The 21,749-nt window shown below is 37.5% G+C and overlaps 1 protein-coding gene across 2 annotated transcripts; it reads right to left on the bottom strand.

Moving 5' to 3' along the window:
* Window positions 1–10,331: 10,331 nt before the first annotated feature.
* LOC110888989 lies at window positions 10,332–13,591 on the bottom strand. Of its 2 annotated transcripts, XM_035980365.1 has the most exons (6): window positions 13,351–13,591; window positions 13,165–13,241; window positions 12,391–12,850; window positions 11,139–11,469; window positions 10,848–11,054; window positions 10,332–10,763 (listed from the first exon to the last, which is right to left on the bottom strand). In XM_035980365.1, the coding sequence occupies exons 3-5, from the start codon at window positions 12,757–12,759 to the stop codon at window positions 10,891–10,893; spliced, it is 864 nt and encodes a 287-aa protein (XP_035836258.1). In that variant the 5' UTR covers window positions 12,760–12,850; window positions 13,165–13,241; window positions 13,351–13,591; the 3' UTR covers window positions 10,332–10,763; window positions 10,848–10,890. The 2 variants fall into 2 exon arrangements, 1 of the variants encoding a protein (XP_035836258.1); XR_004873330.1 differs by having other exon boundaries at window positions 11,139–12,850.
* Window positions 13,592–21,749: the final 8,158 nt, after the last annotated feature.

The following is a 21,749-nucleotide window of genomic DNA, read 5'->3' on the forward strand; positions in this document are numbered from 1 at the left end:
TAAAATGCAACATATAAATCACATCAATTAAGGCATAAAACTAACCCTTTTTAAGTACCAATGTTGGAAAAAGAGTGTTTTTGTCTTTCTTTTGTATTTTCAGGATGAAATGAGCTCAAAATCACAAAAGAAGCAAAAAGACAACTAATTCTAGCATAAATACAAGAAAAGGAATAAAAGTAGACTGCCCGGACCCTCAACGGCACCCCCCAAGGCAAAGAAGAGAAAACAGAAGAGTGAACACGCCCCGTGTCCAGCGAACACGGGGCCGTGCCCAAGAAGCAGCAGAAAAGACAAACTAGTAGAAGCTTCCATTGCCCACCACGGGGCCGTGTCCAGCGGGCACGGGGGCGTGGTGAAAGTACAGCAGGCGCATAAATTGTAATTGCGAATTACAATTAATGAAGAGAGAGAGTGTCAGACGGGCACGGGGGCGTGTCCAGCGGACACGGGGCCGTGCCCAGCCTTCTGTTCAGCCTATAAATAGGGGTGCTTGGTTTCATTCCATCTCATCCCTTGGCACACCACCTCTCTCACACTCCATCCACCACCCACCACCACCATAACACCATCATCCACCACCATCATCCATTGTCCATCGTAGAGTGTGTGAGTCGTCTCGGGATCCAAGATTGATCGTAAGAGTTCTTGACAATCAAGGCCATGTTTGCCTAAGTCTCTTACATCACTTGGTGAAGACAAGTGTTTAGTATAATACTTTTTATTTTTAATCTTTTGCACTTTTTATTTGGTTTTGTATTAATGACTTTAATAACTAGTTACTTATGTTGAAGGTGATCTTTCCTTATCGTTTGTCCGTGGTGTCTTGGAGTTATTTTACTGTCTATATAAAATAAAAGATTTTCACCATTCATATCTCCACAGTATATATGGAGGTATGTTGGCTACCTGGTCGGGGGTTAAGGGAACGGTTTGGTAAGGGTCTTGCCCTTGTTCAGCGTTTAGAGGTCCTGCTTGGGACCTGGGTCAAATTTAGTAGGATCTCCTTCAATGCCCATAGGTATTGGATGGCGGGGATCCAAACTCTTTGACCCCCTCATAAGTTAACTACTATTAATACTATAACCCGGCTATTTAGGACTGTATCCCTGCTGACTCAGACTACTTAGCCGAGGGTAACGTCACCGCCGAAAGCGGGGCTTACCACAATTTGCATTAATAACTTAATTCATTATCTTTCAATAATCCGACCCTTTAGGATTGTATCCTTGCTGACTCAAACTACTGGGTTGAGGGTAACGTCGCCTTCAAAAGAGGGGCCTACTACAATAACTAAGATAATCTCTCAAACAAGTGTAAAAGTGCGAAAATAATCAAAGGTTATACTAACACACGTGTCGGATCCAAGTGATTCATCTTGTCTATCTGTTTTTATTTTATTTTATTTTTCAGCATTTAGTTAGTTTTTATTTTTCTTAGTTTAAAACATTTTTCTCACTTTTTTTGATTTGATTAGACGTTGAGGATAAACCGGTATTAAAAGCTCTTGTGTCCTTGGACGACCTCGGTATCTTACCAACACTATACTACGTCCACGATGGGTGCACTTGCCCATATGTGTGTTTAGTGTTAGTAAATATCGTGTTTTATAAATTTAAAACTTGGCTAAAAGTGTAAAAAGGGCTTAAATATACATCTAAAATATAACACACTTCACGCACATCAAATGTCAAATACTCTCTCATATTCTACCCTCTCTCTCACTCTCGATCTACTGCAAATACACACACATAAATCTATTTTCTCACTTAATGCTATCCAACAACCACACATCTCCACTCCCTCATTTCCCTCTCAAAGTCAGCCGACACACCCCCCCTTCACTCATCTCTCGTCTCACCTCACGGATCCGACCACTGGAGCCGATTAACCGACCGGCTGCCGGTGGTTCGGTGGCTCGGTCAACCTGCAAGACACCCCCTCCTCCGATCCTGTTAATCCGACAGATAGCCCCCCCTTTTTACATCTGGAATCCGGCAACAAGACATCCAACACCACCATCACCGTCTGGTGGTGGTGCGACGGCGACACAGCGACGAAAGGGAGTGAGAGAGAGAGAGAGATGTGATGAGAGAGAGGGAGAAAGGAAGAACAGCGGGGTGAGCACCGCCGCTCACGGCGGCGCCAATGGAGTCGACGGCGGTGGTCCTTTTGGTCCGACAAGTTTCCGGTAAGACACTTAACTTTGTTCCCCGATTCATTTCCTTACAATCTGTTGAAGAAAATGATGAGTTGATTTATGATGTTAATGGCTCCTGTATGGAGGTTTTGTTTCCGGTATGGTCACTGGCGACAAACGCCGCTCACACGACGGCGGTTCAGATATGGTTCGAGTTAGCTTCGACCTGGCTCAATTCACGTGGGGGATTCGGGACGGATTTTTGGTCAGCAGATCGGTTCGGTTCGTGTCAGTAAGCAGATCGGTTCGGTTCGGGTCCTACTCGGGTCAGACGTGGTTCGAGTTGTTTTGGAGCGGCTCGGTTTCGGGTTCTTATGGTCAGATTATCGGCTGAAGATTTTGGTTCGGATCGACTCGGTCAAACCGAGTCAACTCAGTTGACTCGGTCAACCCAGTCAACCCTTTCAGCAAACGACACGAGAGTTTGGAATACACGCTAGCGAGCCTCGTCTTGGAAACGATATCGCGAAGTCGTATTTAGCTAGCTTTGCGCAGGAATATTCAGGTGAGTTCATAACCCCACCTTTTTACAGTTTTACATTTTTCTAAATGTTTTCGGGGTGGATAGACATGCACTTTTTGCAAAGCATACAAGAATTACATATTTCTAAACCATGTTACAAGAAAGTTTTAACAGACACAAATGGTTTACGGAAAGCTTATGTTTTATACCGGTTTTTCAAACAAGCGTATTTTTTTGAAATATGCATACACACAAATTCTAGTTTTCTAAACTACGGGAAAATACAAATACAAGAGCTTACAATGTTTACAAAATGGTATGACGGAGTACAAAAACATTCAAGTGAAACATTCTAGATCATGTCCCGAATAGGGTACCATAAGCATCATTAATCAACGTATACATTCAGACCGCGGAACAAAAGGTTAGATCTAATGGGTTTCATGCAACCCCACTCTTAGCCTACTTCTACCAATGAGTGCTTCTGTGTCTCAATCAAAGTTGACAAAAATGCCTAGGTTTGGTGGCTTCCTATGTCGTGACACATGTTAGTGGCCTTGCAAACCACTAGCGATCTCAAACATTCATAGTACTCAGTTACAGATACGTTTTACAAGTTACATTCAAACATTCTTACATTCTACAAGTTACATACCATGTTTTCATTCAAGTATTTAAACATTCAAGTATTTAAACCTTCAAGTATTTAAACATTCAACAATACAACAAAAACCAGTCATTCAAAAAGTTTTTTTTCAAATCTTTTACAAATAAACTATGAACTCGCTCAACTTTATGTTGATTTTTCGCATGTTTCTTTCTAAGGTTGCATTTCTAAGACAAGGCACAGTTGGAATAGGAGGACCAAGTGGAGTCGAGTACTTAGTGGCGTTCATTTTCTAGAAGTCTTAGCTATATTTACTTTCGCTGTGCAATGAAAATACCAGTCCAGTCACGCCAATGCTCTGATATTTCGGGGTGTGACACCCACGACTAGGTGATCGTTTCTATGTATTCATGCATCGATTTAGGGCTGGAATCAAGCTTCAATTTGTTGATTTTGCTGAAGTTACGGTTTGAGCCCCATGAGAGCTCTCCTGGTCGATCTCTCTCACGCACATACACACTGTGTGTTGTGTTATATTATTTTTTTTGTTTATTAAAACCATTTTCAAGTTACCTAGCTTTGGTCCCTTATGTTTGGTTACTTATTAATTAGGTCACAACCTAATTATTTTAACAATATTCCCACATATTAACTAGGTTAAATATTCCTAGTTAACTTAGTTGGTTCGGGGAAATTATGACTAAGTTTATTTTAAGTCCCCGTTAACTCGGGCCTCTTATAAACTTTATTTCCTTAGAAGCTTTTATTCACGTTTTATTTAATATTAGGTTTATTTATTCAAATCCTAATTTTTACCGGGTTAATTGTTACCTGCTAACGATACTTTACCCGTCTTTTAATATTAACGGGGTTTGATTATCAAACCCGTTTTCGGGGTGTTACACTTATGCACAAAATTGTTCCTAATATATGAAATGTAAATGAGTAATTACCTGACCTTTAATTAATTAAGTGGAAGAAATATTTAAAAATATGTAGAGATGTAGGTAAGTGGAACAAATATTAAAAAATAAGTAGAGATGCAGGATTCGAACCTGCATGTTAAGTGAAAAGATAGGAGGGCTCAGCCAACTAAGCTTTGTCAACAAATATTAACCATTTTGATTTGTATATAAGTAATATATAAAATAGTAAATTTTTGAGCCCCTAAAAACTTTGGGCCCTGTTTGGTGGCCCATCCGGCACACCTACGGGCCAGGCCTGAGTGTTAACTTTAAACTAAATGGAGGCTTCTCTACGGGGCTGTTTGTTTACCTCTTTATGAGGCTCTTAATGGTTCAGACCTTTTACTGGTTCAACACTTAATGGTTCAGACTGTTTGTTTCGTGATCAGATGTCTGAATGATTCAGATTTTTGCCTCTGAATGGTTAAGCATTATACGAAGTCTGAATGGTTAAGACCTCTAATCTGAATTGGTCAGACATTTGCCTCTAAATGATTAAGCATTATACTGGCTCTTAATGGTTCATACTTATTACTCTTACTGGTTCAGCACTTAATGGTTCAAACCTCTTATTGATTCAACACTTAACCATTCAAAAGTTGCCAAACAACCCCTACATGTTTAAGGGTTCTCGACCGTAGATACCTGTAAGGCTAAAATCCAAACTCTTATTTTATTTAAAGTTATGTCTTCTTAAAACATTATACAATGTTCTAAAAGACAAATATGAGCAACTGTTGATATGTGAAATGGCCAATTTTGAATTCCAGAACAATAAGACAAATATGAGCAAATGTTGATATGTGAAATGGCCAATTTTTCACATCAACCCTTGCTAAAACTATCTATACAAATATTTGACCATGCTAATATTTTCCATTTGCAACTACTATTTGCTAACAACTATTCACAAATAATATTCGCAATAACTACTCGCAAATACTATTCGCAAACACTATTCACAAAATTATTTCGCAAACACTATTCGCAATAACTATTTGCAGATACTTTTCACAAATATTATTTGCAATAAAAGGGTTGCGAAAACTATATCTACGTGAAAACTATTCATTCAAATACTATACTATAAGCGTAAACTACTTATGCGAATACTATTCTTTTCGCAAGGCCCATAATTTCAAATACTTACTATTTTTTTTTTCACTCAAAACCCATAGCTACAATGGCGGCTGTGATGGTGCAGGACTATAAACACATCAAGACACAAACTTTATAAGCCCAAACACATGCTTAACTTTTCGCGAAAACACAAACTTTAACATGAAAGCATACCTTTAAACCATCATGTTCAAACCCAAGCTAACATCTTGATGTTTTCCTCCCTTTTGCTTGTAACAACCATGTGAACACTCGTGGATGGCAACCTGTACCTCACCGTGCTTCCTTTATATGAATACCGTGAATCAACTTCAAGGATTTGAACCCGAAATGGAGTTTTTCTCTCTAGTATTGCCTCTTTCTACGATCCTCAAAATGTAATGATGGAAACAGACGGAAGGTGGCGACTAGGTAATCTCTTTCGCGTTAGGGTTTCTTAATTTAACCATCTTACCCTCAAGGATCTTTTCATGTATTCATAATAGGCTTTTTCAAATTTTAAATCCAATACCATTTATTACATTTTGGGGGTGTTACATCTAACACTTGGGTAGTCAAGTAACAAGATCCATTTAATGTTTTTTGTAAGAAGTAACAATAATATTTCTGAACCTATTATTGGTTAATTACAGGGATAGCATTTGGGTGTGGCTCTTTGTCTATGGAATATAGCAATGTACTATGTAATGTCTAGGGTCTTGTTACTTTATACTTTAAAATATCAATGCCGTTAAGACAACCATTATTGGCCGTCATCATACATTTTGATCGAATAACAATTATGATAATATTTTTGAACTTTTGCAGGATGAGACCGATTTGAGCTGACAATGTTTATAGAAGATTCCATTCCTGAAGATGGGGATAAACATATAAATATAAATCAGCTGACCTACAAAATTTAGTGGCAAAAACAATCATGAATTTTGATTTGAAGTCTTGAATCCTTTTTATCTTAAAAGCTTCAAATGTGTCAATTATTGGTTCTTGGAGACCATGCAAAAGCTCTTTTCGTTCTTCAATCGCCTTCAAAATCCTACTTTCAATTCACATTCTAATAACATCATGTAAAATATAAAAAAGTAAATGAACACACTCATGCCCTACACTTTACTTTGTTTTTTTATATAATAAGTCGTGAATCAAATAGTAATATTCCATTTGTTTTTTGTGGTGTCTATTTCTTGTTTTTATTAAGTATGTATCCACAAAAAGAAAAAAAAAAATCAATTTGTAGTTGTGATTTTTGGAAAACATATTTTCTTGAGTAAGACAGATCAACTTAAAAAACTAAAATAATAAGGACGTAAGTCTTACAATGTAAGTGATAATAATAAATTTGTAGTGTCTTTTAAAAAATGTATGAATTGTTATACTATGTTTTAACTTTTTATGAATGCTTAGGGTTATGGCTTTCTAATATATATTTAGACATTTAGCCAATCTCTTCATCTAGTAGTTAGGTAAATCAGTAAATTATTACATATAATTTATTAGGGTGTAAGGGGTGCTCACCTCTTAGGTGAGTCCCCCCTCTTACACATAACCAACCATAAAATGCCACGCCAACTCCCCTCTAACACTCCCCTAATACCCCTTTTTGATGGCGGCACTCCCCTCTTAGGTGAATTGGTTTTTTTTTAAAAAAAAAAAAGAAGAAAAGCATTGATTGGTCAAGATCTCCCTCTCTCCTCCCTCTCTCCTCCCCTCTCTCGGCAACTCCCCACCTATTTCACCCTCTCTCTCTACTCTCTCTCTAACTCACCTAAGTGTTGGCAATGCTCACCTAATAGGTGAATGGAGTCACCTAAGGGGGTCACCTAAGGTGCCTCGGACACCCTTAAGGCTTTTCATTATATATAGTTACGTACTTAGGGGCTGTTTGTTTACCTCTTAATGAGGCTCTTAATGGTTCAGACCTCTTACTGGTTCAGCACTTAATGGTTCAAACTGTTTGTTTCACGAGCAGATGTCTGAATGGTTCGGACATTTGCCTCTGAATGGTTAAGATTTATATATAGTCTGAATGGTTAAGACATCTAATCTGAATTGGTCAGACATTTTCCTTTGAACGGTTAAGCATTATACAGGCTCTTAATGGTTCAGACCTCTTACTGGTTCAGCACTTAACCATTCAGATGTTGCCAAACAGCCCCTTAGTCTCGTCAACTAATATTTAGGTAAGTTTACAAATTATTATAACTTTAATTTAATTCCTTGAGAACTTAATAATGTCTAACTTTTAATGAAGAATGATGATTTTGTATTAACTTTTATAAACTTGATTATAATTATTTTCATTCAGTTCTGGTCGGGAATACACAAAAATACCAGTTAAATCTACTCGATGAGATAAACATTTCTGAATTCTATCATCACATATTTATACGTGGGTATCACCTTATTATTGAGCTACAATTTATATGTGGGTGTCACCTTATGATCACATATTTATATTTGGGTATCACCTTATTATTCGAAAACATCTCAATATCTTAACAATACCCCACATAAAATAAAGATTTTGAAAGGTTATCACTGCACTATTCAACACACTTCCAATGGTTCCAACTTGCTTGGAATTCTTGGTAAGATGCATTAATGTTTAGCAATGAACCATCTTTAGTAAAATTTATATGACCAACTCCCAACGAGTTAAAACTTTTATCAAGAATTTATTGACATGTTATGTGCGTCAAGACAGGATTTTTATTATTTAGGTGGTTTAGAAAACTTGGAGATTTTTGCAGTGGCGAAACTTGAGATTTCCGACCGTAGGGTCGAAAACGTATATACCTAAAAAAATTTAAACGAAAACTACATATCGAACACTACTGAGCGAAAAAATCCGCTACTTGAACTAACGGATCAGACATGTTTGCTCCTCACATTGGCAAATGTGTCATTTATATTTTTCCTTAATTAATCATATTATATGATTTTCCTCTAACAACCTGTAAAATTTAACCTTTATCAATAAATCTAAATACATATTTTATATATTTTCTTATTTTTTTGAACATTCTTATATAAATTTAGTTAACAACTGAGGTTTTTCAAAAATTTCTATTTATATAAAATGCATTGTTTTTAAAGGAACTCGTTATTTAAAATCATTTATATTAAAATGTTCATAAATAATATTGTATTTAGTTTTACACTAAAAATTAAATATTACAAGTTCATAAAGGAAAATCATATTATACGTGATTTAATTAACAAATTAAAAATGGGACAGTAAGGAGCAGGTGTCTACCGTAGATGTCACATTGTTAAAGATTAACCGGTTCAATTAGTGGATCACCTAAAAAACAATTCTCAAGAAAATGATAATATAAATAAGAAAATTAGGTTATGTGAGAGAACATTCTCATGTACGTATTTATACGCAACATGTGTGTATATGTGTGCATATCTCTGTGTGTAAAAAATATTATAATTAAGGAGCTGGGAATATGTTACCCTAATTGTTTGACACCCAGCAAGCTTTATAACACAAGTGGGAGGGTGGTGTCCACCGTTAGATATGATAAAAGTTATAGAACTCTTTGACCTCTTGATTTTTCAACTGTTAAAGTAACTTTTTTTCTTTTTTACGTTTGAAAATTCTAAGCATTCCAAGTAAAGGAACTTGGTCAAATCTATGTATGATCAAATTTATTATTTAACTCAAGAAAACAAAGTTTTATGGAATATGTTGTACATTGGTGATGTATACTACTTCTCATCGTATATATTTAATTGGTGTCATATACTTACTATTGCTTTTAACATGGGTGATGGTAACTCCTGTACGACGTATATAAAACTAAACATATCATACAGGGTTTAACCTACATTAAATGCGCAACATAAACGACACATACTGCGCTATACGTGTCGTATAAGGCACGAGGTACGCGTTGTATAGGATTTGACTGATGTGTACTTTTTGGAAATAAGAGGTATAGTGCTATATGCGTCGTATAGGTTTTGAAAATTCTTATTAAACCATGTCACGGGAGAATTTTAATCAAAGGAAAATTCACACCAAAACTAATTCGATAAAAATCTTCATATCATGATGTCGTCTTGGGACGTTAGCTATGTTTTGGCGAATATTCAAACGAGTCATGGGTCTTCGAAAGCGTTTCCGGACCCAACGGTGAACGAGGTAAGGAGGTTGTGACTGTGGTTCGTCGGGAGAGTGTTGCCCGATTTGAACCAGGTAAAAAATCTTTATAAGATGTGATGACGTTATTTTAACCAAAGTTTCACCATTAAGTTCTTTCAAGAGTTCGTAGAAGAAGTTGAACCTCTTACTTGGCACAAAGCTATCCGTAGTACTCGTATGGGACTTACCATTCGCATATGAAAGAACAACACATGAACGAGTACGAAGAAGGTGCACTGTTGTAAAACAAGGTCTCGGGGGCCGAGTAATCACTACAAGGTAGGCTGTCAAGGCCCGAGTACTCTCCGTCTAGGCTAAGTACTTCCCGAGTACTCTCAACTCCGACTAGGGAGCGCCTAATGTCTTTTGCAACCATGGGAATGTGCTAACGATTATGAGGAAGAACCTAACCCGGATATTTCGTTTAAAACCGATCAGGTATGACATTCCCGTCGCTAACGTGTTTGTCAATATATATGATGTTGATAAATTTTGTGTGGCAATACATAAGTTAAGATTGTGTAGTTGATAAAAAGATTTTAGAAGCATGTATTAGGTAATTTTCTCTAGGGCATTCATTGTCACATTTTAGAGAGAGAAAGTGGGCTATAAATAGATTTTTGAGAGAGAGTTGATTTTGCATAATTGTATTAGGCAATGTTTTAAAACAGGTATTTTAATCATACTGGGTTGGGCTTAAAAATGGTTTAACCGGTTGAACCGGGTTGTACCGGGTGGTTCAACCGGGTTAACTAATTAACTGTATAATTTCATAAATTATAACTTTAACTCAAAAAAAAAAAAAAAAAAAAAAATCCAAAGTGCATTATAACAAATTAAAAACAATCCAAAAGTTAATCCATAACAAAAAAGATGATTCAAAAGTATTCAGTTTTCCAACAAAGTTTAAGCCATTGGAGTGTTGAATGCATCAAGTTCCCGGTCGCTTAAAAGATGAAATTCACTATCGTCACCATCCTCATCAACTAGAGCATAACTATTTTCGTTTCTACATTATTAAATAAGAAGTTTTAGTTGCAAATAATCATAATATATTAAACTTACGTAAGATAAGTGACATATATAATAAGTAACATTGTGTTTGAGAAACCGGGTCATGATCTTCCTCACCAAACATGTTATCTATATCATCGTTATGAAGTTCTCCTGCCGGCTCTTCTTCGACCACCCAAATTTCCGCATGACTAATACTTTTACAATCAATTGGGTCATAGGATCTTTTAGCATATTTGAGTCTACGAAAACAACTACCCAAATGTCAACACTTATAAAGTAAATTACGATGTAATAAACATTTTAAAGAATTCAAGATATCGTACCTATTTTGTAAACGCAAGTTGTAATGAACAAACACAAGATCATTTAGTCTTTCATGTTCCAACCGATTTCTTTTTTTTTTGTGTGAATCCTTTCAAAGACACTCCAATTACGTTCACAACCGGAGGAAGATGCGGTTTGACTTAATATTCGAACGGCAAAGTTTTGCATTAACGGATATTCTCCACCAAATAATCTCCACCATTCGGCTACAAAAGAAAATAGTTATCAAAACAATAACAAATAAAAAACTAATATTGTTAATAATAACATGAAAAATATATCTATCTTACCGGGTTGAATTGCTTTACGAGAAGCAACAGCACTACTCCTACCAAAACATTCTTCGCCATCACGAAACTTGCCTAAAGACGTAATATCTATAACCTCATCAACTGAAAAATTCTTCTCAACCATTTCGAGAACACCCTTGAAAACTTCTTTACCTTTATAAAGATTTTCTTTGTCACACTGATAAGCTGGATTTAACCAATATGCCGCACAATGAATACTAGAACATAACATCTTTTTCCATCGAGCATCGATTATATCTGTATATGGCTTATACAAATCTTCCTTTCCCTTAAATATTGCCTTAAATCCCTTATCTGCCTGATTCATCCCCTAAAAAACATATGGCAAAGAAGGTTTTTCATCCATATCACACAAACGCAAAACCCTCAACAAAGGAGCCATTACTGTCACAGTAATCAAACAATTGCTCCAAAAGGTTTCATTCATCACAACTTCTTTACATTCAGTTGCATTCCCCAGTTTTGACATCTTTTTAAATTCATTAGATATGACAAGAGCTTGCAAGTCATTTTTATGATCTACCAAACTTTTTAATGCAATGAAGGTCGTACCAAACCGGGTAGGACCTGAACGAATGATTTCTGTCCAACCCTCTCTTTTTCTTAACCAATTCAACGGCATCTTATGATTATAAATAAAAACAGTAATCCTAGATGCAAGTTTAACCAACTTTGAAACATTCTCCAACTCTGAAACATCCTTTAACCAAAGATTAAGACAGTGAGCTGCACAAGGTGTCCAAGTAACTGAAGGATATTTTGCACATAACATTTTACCAGCTGCCTTGTAATTAGCAGCATTGTCAGTAACTATCTGAACTACATTCTTAACCCCAACCATTTCCGTAACTTCAGCAAACAAATTACACAAATTCACAGTATTGCTCTCAATATCAGATGCGTCTACAGATTTAAGAAATGAAATTCGTTTCTCACAATAAACTAAGAAATTAATCAAATGTCGATGCCTAATATCCCGCCACCCATCACTCATAATTGTGCAACCACTTTCAACCCAGTCACTTCTATATGAATCTATTATTAGCCCAACTGATGTTTTTGCATCTTTCAACAGATTGACCCTTAAAGCATGATAGTTAGGTGCTTTGTAACCATATCCTATAGATGCTATTTTATCTACCGCTAGTTGAAAATAAGGAGAATTACAAGCATTTATAGGTATACATGCGTCATAGAACCACATAGCAATAGCCAAGTTAACCTCATGTACCTTTTCTTTGCTTTGCATAGCTTTTCTAATAGTAGGTTGAGAAGGATCGCTTGTAGTTTTTGTAAAGAAAGGATGCACATCTGATTTTACTCTCTTTTTTCCCTTTTGTGCTTGGTCACTTATTTCCTCAACGTCTTCGTCATCTAAGACGTCCACACTAGATCCAATGTTAGTAGATTTACCTTTTGCTTTAACTTCAGTTTCTTTAAGATGTCCTTGCATAGTAAAACGAACATCCGCCGTTACCTTTTTACAAGGTTCTATATCACCTTTAATGCCCGCAAGGTGTCGCTTCATTCTCGTTATACCGCCACCACGCACCATTTTTTTGACAAAAATCACATATATATACCGTCTTATCTTTCTCATCTTTTTGACAAGTTACAAAGTCCCAAGCTTTATCTGATTTTGATCTATAACTTGATTGAACATGTGGCTCAGTTTGGTTATCTTCCATAATCTACATAACAAGAAAGTTATTTAAAAAAAAACATATCACTGTATATAAAAAAAAACTCATAAACATCTTTTGATATGCTTTTAAAAAGAATAAATCACATAAAAAACTGATAAATAATATCATTGAATATATAAAAACTCATAACTTGATTCTAGACACTATCTCATTGGCTTTTGATATGCTGTATATATCACTGTACATATAAAAACTCATAATCGACTGTATATATCACTGTATATATAAAACTCATAATCGACTGTATATATCACTGTATATAAAAAACTCATAATCGACTGTAGTACACTAATACTTACCAGTTCAAATGAGGGAAAGGACTAAGTGCAGAGTTGAAGAAGATGAAGGGTTGAACTATCGACTGAATTTTGATCGACTGATGATGATGATTATGCCGAAGAAAATAAAAAACGGCTGTTAGGTTAATTATTAACCCAGAACTTACATTGGGCTGATAAAATTGTAAAAACAAACCCAAAACTTACATTGGGCCGGTACGGTACACCGGTTCATACCGGTATTTCGCAACTTACCGGCGGTTTAAATTGGATGCCGTTTCAATAAATTACTGGCCAGTTTCGTACCGCTTGAACATCCGGTAACCGGTATTACCGGCCGGTATATACCGGTTTTTAAAACATTGGTATTAGGAGCTATAAATAGATTTTAGAAGCATGTATTAGGTGATTTTTTCTAAGGTTTTCATCGTCAGATTTTAGAGAGAGAAAGTAGCTTTATTAATAGATTTTAGAGAGAGAAAGTTAATTATCTATAGTTGTATGAGGTACTATAAATAGATTTTAAGAGCATGTATTAGGTGACTTTCTCTAGGGTTTTCATTGTCACACTTTAGAGAAAGCAAGTGGGGCTATAGATAAATTTTAGAGAGAGAAAGTTGATTTTGTATAATTGCATAATTCTATTCGGGGCTAAATAGATTTTAAGAGCATCTTTTAGGTGACTTTCTCTACGGTTTTCTTTATCACATTATTGACAGGGTTCTTCTGGGTATTACGACGAAGTATGTAGAAACATAAATTGGCTGCAAGTTATACTTGCACCAAATGAACGTTGGATATGGATGCCCTACATGGGATTATTGATTGCTAAAAACTTTGGTGTGATTGTTCAGTCTTTAAGCATTGACGGTTGTCAAACTTACTTCCGCAAATGGAGTGGTCCAAACATTTACCCTAACCATCATATCACATCGTTTGCTTTTGTGAACTATCGTCATTTTATCATGGTTAAGTTTGTCAAAGATTGTTCGATGCCAGTACGGAATGAAGTTAGGTAGTAATAAAAATCAACCTAGACAATAGATTAACTGCTTTTAAGTTTTCATTGAAATTGTTAGAATTGTCATAGCAATATGTTATGTACCTTATTTTATATTTAAATGATTTATTTACATTAATTTTTTTTAGAAATTTGTAATTTACATTATTTTATCTTTAAAAATTATCATTCACATTAGTTTATTTAAAAAATGTTATTTACGTTATTTTATTTTTAAAAATATGTTATACGCCGTGTATAGCATTATACATATGGTATAGCATGTATCATGTTATACGATGCGTATAACGTTATACGCATAGTATAAAATGTATTATTTTAAAATACACCTATACGACGCGTACAGGGCTATAGGCGTTGTATAGGACCAAATATCCCTTTTTAGCTCTTGAAAAGGAAAGGAGGAAATCAGATTAAACATACACACTAAACACATTTAAACACACACACACACATACACACTCTCCCCTCCCTTCATCATACCACTTTCTCTCTATCGTATAATGCTATACGCTGCTTCAATCAACGAAAGGTTAGTAGAATCTTGTTATTTGATGTTTATATTTCATGGAAATATGTTTTTTTTCTAGTTTTAGGTATGTTTTGGGGGGATATTAGTTGTGGTTGATGGGTATGGTGCTGGATGTCGATGGTGTGGGGGTGTTTCGTTGGTAATTGGTGGGGGTGGTGATGCTGGTAGTGAGGCTATGATGCTGGTAGTGAGGCTATGATGCTGGTAGTGAGGCTATGGTGGTTTGATGGTAATAATTGGTGGGGGTGGTGGTAGTTTTTTTTTTTTTTGGGGGGGGGGGGTTGTGGTGGTGGTTCGGTGGTGGCGGGAGTGGCGGTTGTGGTGGTGGTTTGGCAATGGGTGGTGGTGGGTTGGGAAACGTTTATCAAGACGGAAATGTTCATATTCGATTTGACACATAAATATTAGGTTTACATATAATTAATTTAAATTAATAATTCAAAATTTTAATAATTAATCAAATTATAGATAACAAGTCGGAGACGTTGATCATGATCGAGATAGACTCGTTAATTTAAACTTGACATGTAGATTGAGATGGACCCTTCAATTTAGGCTTGATACGTAGATCAAAGGGGACCCGCTGTTGTAGAACTCGACACGTAGATAGAGACATACCCGTTATTGTAGAACTTTACAGGTAGATCGAGATGACCCATTAATTTAGACTTGACATGTAGATCTAAATGGACCGTTATTATTGTAGAACTTGACATGTTGCTTGAGACTTGACACGTTTAATATATAGACGTGACATGTTTCAAATATAACTTAAGGCGCTTATCGAGATTTGACACGTATTCTATTTTTTGTAGTAGATATGTCGACAGATTAGGAGGGGATATACCGACAGGATTCGATGAGATGGCCGCATGTGATTATACTCAGTACAAGTACATGTAGTATGCACTGGGCAGAAAGGACCGCCGATGGTTCTTGAAGTTACGACATATGAGGGTCGGACGCCAAAGGGCGTTGTGCGGGGATTCTTTACAGGCTGTAGGGGAGGAGCAGAGGGTGAGGGGGTTTATTGAGCAGGATACGCCCTAGGATCGATTGTATGACCTTGCAGCTCAACTGTCTCATCGGCTGATGCAGGTGGAGTTTCTTTTCAAGTTCTAGTTTACTCCACGATCAGATGAACGACCGGGTTCGGGTATGGACAATCCGAATGTCCGACCGCCTCCGAAAGTATCCATCTGTCTTTTTGGGCATCGACGGGAGACGTCGCTGCGTCAGTTTGTGATCCACTCCGGTTTATACCATGGCCTAGAGTTAGTCACTAAATTATACACCATCGCGACCACATCTCTGTTCACAGACGAACTGATTGCTTCGTGGCCCACGATCTGTGGTGGTCACTATGATAAGAAGGGTCGGGTCTCGACTATTTGAAACCACTAGTTTGAAATATCCACTGCTGCATTGCCACGTCTATCGTTGGATGTGGCAGGAAAAGGAATGGGTCACGAGTGCCAACTTGTTTTATTTATATTGTTTATTCACGGGTAGGCCGTGCGCCCACCATCGCTACCTGGCAGAGTTTTTCGCCTCATACTACCTCTAAGACTGTAACACCTCAAATTTTTGCGTCCAATAATGTGTTAACACGTGTCATTTGAATTACACGTGGCATTTACATTAAATAAAGGACAAATTTTGACAAACCTTGAAAGTATATAAATTCGAGGGTTATAAATGTCAATATGGGTAAATATATTGTATAGTAACCCTAAATAATGCTTGAACCTTCAAACGAATAAATCATGGATCGTACGGAAGCGCAACACGAAAGAAAGTGAGAGATTACAAGCTACAGGGGTTAACTGTGTCAACATGTTTAATTATACCTCTGAATGACCCTTTAACGTTCCCAAGGCTTTGTAACGGTATTATACGCTCACTAAAATATAAGATATAAATTTCGCGAAGTTTCGTTATGAAACAAGAAAGTTACGATCGAATTCGTAGGAGAAGGGTTAAAAGCGTCAATAATGAAAGTTAAGGCTTTCTGAATAATTAAAAAAAAACTAACCAGGGACTTAACAACGCGGGTAAATAACACGAGGTCCTTAGTTGTAATTAACCGAGGGCCAAACCGCAAAGTTACCCCTTCAAACCCGAAAGGTCAGGTAAATCATTACGAAAGATTTCGTTATTAATTACCAGGATTTCGTAATCATGACAAAAGATTTAAAATTTCTGAAATCATAACCTCTCGCGGCCCGCGTGAGGTTTGGACTTAAGTTGAGGCGGGCCGCGAGCCACCTCAATTACGCGCCTGATGTTCTAAACTCAGGCGGCCCGCGTAAAAGTGGCATGGAATGTCCATGCGGGCCGCGTGGAACGCCCAGATGCAGAAAGTTGTAACTACATGCCTTTTGGAGCCTTTGAACGACCAACAACCAATAAATGAGGCATGGGCACCCTATGCTCGACCCATATCACTTAGGGACACCTGCCCATGATCCATGATCAAATGTAGACTGAGTTGTGATGATCTTGAGGTCCTTTGAACACTATAAATAGCCACACTTGGCTCATAAGTTCACCACACTTCAAACACACTCAACTGATCATTCCAAGAGCTCTCTAGCATTCCTCTGTGTTCTTAAGTCTTCTCTCAAGCTTCTGTAAGTGATCCAACCCTTTGTGGTTTCACATTTCCTTAGTAAATAGCTAAAAACCAAACCGTCGTAAATACGGTTTGACTTTAAAATAAATCAGTGATGGTTCAGTCTTATGACGAATCAAAAGTGGTTATGAGTTGGTATTTATATGGGTAATAAACCCCTAAAAGGGTTCCCTCTGATCACCACTCTAACTATGTCAAATATCGAGTCAAACGCGCACTTAAAAAGTCAACAGAAAGTCATTTTGCCATTTTCTACATAATCTGTAATGTATACGTTATGAAACCTGTTTTGATGTTCATAAAACATGATATTAAGCATATAAACTTGTTTGCGCTCGTTTGAATCGACCGTTTGCTATATTGACCTGGTTCGGAGCCGAATGTCGCAAAAGTTTGACTTTTGCTTTGACTTCAGTTCTGACCCGTTTAATTGAGGTATAGATATACCTTAGGACTTTCTTAGGACCAGATTACATGATGGTATAAACCTCTGTGATCGGTTCATGAGTTATCCGAGTCTTTTGCACATTTCCGTTAATCGCCTAAAAGTTGACCGTAACGCCATTTTGAAAATAAAACGAGTATTCCGGGCAGGTGAACGGACCAGAACCTTGATTATTAAATTATAAGCATGTCCTTAAAGTTTCACGTCAATCCGAGGTCTAGAATGAGAGTTATGCTAAATAGCGCAATTAAAGTAAACTTTTGTAATAAACGGCGCGATTAGCATAACGCCTATCTAAACCAAGATTTCGTCACCAAAACTTTTACCCACTGTATTAAAATAATATTTTGGGAATTTTAAAGATTTTTAATAATTTTTACCTCGCTCATAACCTGCGGTTATGGCTACGGTTCGGTAAATACCGAATATGCCCTTTTTGGCCAAAACATGAGTTCTACAAGGTCTTTTGACCCGATTCCAGTTGCTACTGATTTTAAATAATAAATAAAGTATTTTAGACTTTATAAGCTGTTCGGGAAACTCAGATTTCCTGTAGAACTCGAAAAGCCCTTTAAAAGTCTTTAAAATGACCGAAAAACCCCTACGGAGCGTAATATTAACTTAAACTCGTTACGGGCATCACGGATGGTATCCTACTGATACCACAACCTCTTTAAGGCATATTGACTTAGGAAATAAGCGTAAGACTCTCATGGTTAACCGTTTCGCCTATTGCGCGCACGGTTCGGCTTATGAAACTAGTTTTCATAAATTAGCCGATACGGGTCAAATTATATTATTTGAACCCCAAATTCCAGAGTGTGAACCATAAACCCATATAAAACAAGTCTCTGAACTTGTTGGGTCAGAATCACACTCCATTCTCGGTTTTCGCCTTTTCGCGCGATTAAACCATATCTATATATATCGGAACCAACCGGTCTAGGCTACGGCTAATATAAGGACCCGTTAGGATTCTAAGAGGTTAATTAAAACCTTCGTTCCAGATTAGGAGCCCCGGTAAAAGCTATCGGCGATTTAATCGAACTAAGGATATATACTTGCAAAGGTAAATACTTTAACTTATTTCCCATATATGGGCTTGGGTTACGGTATGTTAATACCGCTTGATTGAGCATTATATTTTTCCATCGCTTAGGTGGTTAATTAAATAATATGATCGGCTCATTTAAACAGTTTTGTTTCTTAAAAGCCTTTGGGGGGTTTAATGACCGTTGTCCCGGATATCCTTGGCATCATTTTACGAAATGGCCACGACCATCGACATCCCGGTGTAGGCGTACACCCGGTATATATTGTCGACATTAAATTAAAAGACGTAGCCGTTGGTTTTTATACTACGGTTTTACGCAATGTGGTGTGTCTATAAATCTTTAACCCGGCACGACCCGGGCTACTGAACGCATAAAAGAACATGTAAAATGTTCACAAGATTTTAATAATTTTCCCAAGTTATAAAAGAGTTTGTGCCTTGTGCATTCAAATCAATTTTAATAAACATTTTCAAATGTGTCAGTTGAATGTATTTACCAGTGTAAACTGACGTATTTTCCCCAAAAAGATTAAGTGCAGGTACTATACGAAATGGGCTGGTATAGGCGTCCTAAGCATCATACATAGTCTCGCAAACTCGATGCTGCATCTGAATGAACAATATTTATTATTTTGATCCGTTGTGGATATATTCGACTTCTGTAATACATTTGATATTACAACCAGAGGTTGAAGTATATATTTATCTTTAAGCTTCCGCTGTGCATTTATATAATTGTGTGGTTTGACTATATTGTTGCCAACATCGTCACGGTAATCCCCCACCGGGCCCACCGGTGAGACACGTGGAAATCGGGGTGTGACAGGTTGGTATCAGAGCCAACATTGAGTGAATTAAACACTATCCTATTGTGTTTAATCTCAATGACACAATTGCACATACTTGAGTCTAGACAAGAACTTAGGACAAATTCGAATTGTTATTCCAATTTTGTCTTTTTCTTTTATTATTGGTATTTAAAGTTTTATAAAGCAGGAAAATGCCGCCCGTTATATTCCGAGGAAGAGGAAGGGGAAGAAGAGGCAGAGGAGATGTCGTGACACATCACGATAACGAAGCTGGACCATCAGGTACAAGACATCCTTCGATGACGAGGAGCGAAGAACCACAACGACGAAGAGATCTTTACGAACCCGCGAGGCATTCCACCTCGCACAGCTCGACGCCATCCTATCGGCACTCCTTTGGGCCAAACTCAGAAAATGATCCCAACAACCCACAACCTTCCTTCATACCTCTACAACGTTCGGTATCGCACCGAAATTACGACGACCCTACTCCATACTTCATAGGTCAGTTTAATCCAGCTGACTACATACAGGAACCTTCAGGCTTTGTTCCACTAAGGCCACAAGATCATTTCTCCGAGGATCATATGGACGAAGATACTGATCCAACAGAACCTGCTCGTGGTACGCCCACGCATCCGATAGAAGTCTCTGATGGGTCATCCTTCCATGGCACACCCTATCAGGGGCCAGACAGTTTCCAAGCGTTGTTTGAACGACATGAGTGGTACTACACGCCACCTCAACAGACATCACAACAACCGCGACATCCACAGGATCCCTCTGAGGATTCACGCTTTGAGGCAGTTACGCCACCACCTCCGCCACTGGCGCAACCAGTAATGCCCGATCCGCCGAGGCGTAGGAGGACAAATGCTCGGATGTCCACACGAGGAGGAGGGGGTATCCACTTCAGCACCCCTCGACACTCTAGTAGTAGCCACTATCCGCCACTACAAGAAGAAGGACCTTCAAGTCCTATACAGGAGGCGAACTCCGCACCAGCTGCACCAAATTCGCCACCATTTGGGTATGACCAACTGTCACACCCCGATTTCCACGTGTCTCACCGGTGGGCCCGGTGGGGGATTACCGTGACGATGTTGGCAACAATATAGTCAAACCACACAATTATATAATGCACAGCGGAAGCATAAGATAAATATATAAATTTCAACCTCTGATCGTAATATCAAAATGTATTACAGGGGTTGGATATATCCACAGTGGATCGTAAATAGATATAAAATATTGTTCCATCAGATACTGCAATCAAGCTTGCGAGACTTATCCCGACGCTAGGGAGCTAATACCAGCCAATTACGTTTAGGTACCTGCACTTAATCTTTTTGGGGAAAATACGTCAGTTTACACTGGTAAATACATTCAACTGACACATTTGAAAATGTTTATTAAAATTGATTTGAATGCACAAGGCACAAACTCTTTTATAACTTGGGAAAATTCATAATGATCTTGTGAACGTTTTACATGTTCTTTTATGCGTTCAGTAGCCCGGGTCGTGCCGGGTTAAAGATTTATAGACACACCACGTTTGCGTAAAACCGTAGTACAAAAACCAACGGCTACGTCTTTTAAATTTAATGTCGACACTTTATACCGGGTGTACGCCTACACCGGGATGTCGATGGTCGTGGCCATTTCGTAAAATGATGCCAAGGATATCCGGGACAACGGTCATTAAACCCCCCAAAGGCTTATAAGCAACAAAACTGTTTAAATGAGCCAATCATATTTAAGCAATTAACCACCTAAGCGATGGAATTATATAATGCTCAATCAAGCGGTATTAATATACCGTAACCCAAGCCCATATAGGGGAAATAAGTTAAAGTATTTACCTTTGCAAGTATTAATCCTTAATTTAGATCAAGTCACCGATAGCTTTTACTGGGGCTCCTAATCTGGAACGAAGGTTTTAATTAACCTCTTAGAATCCTAACGGTCCTTATATTAGCCGTAGCTTAAACCGGTTGATTCCGATATATAGATATGGTTAATTAGCACGAAAAGGCGAAAACCGAGAATGGAGTATGAGTTGGACCCAACAAGTTCAGTGACTTGTTTTATATGGGTTTATAGTTCATAC

The sequence above is a fragment of the Helianthus annuus genome, chromosome 11 (assembly GCF_002127325.2).
Source record: "Helianthus annuus cultivar XRQ/B chromosome 11, HanXRQr2.0-SUNRISE, whole genome shotgun sequence".
NCBI classification, from domain to species: domain Eukaryota; kingdom Viridiplantae; phylum Streptophyta; class Magnoliopsida; order Asterales; family Asteraceae; genus Helianthus; species Helianthus annuus.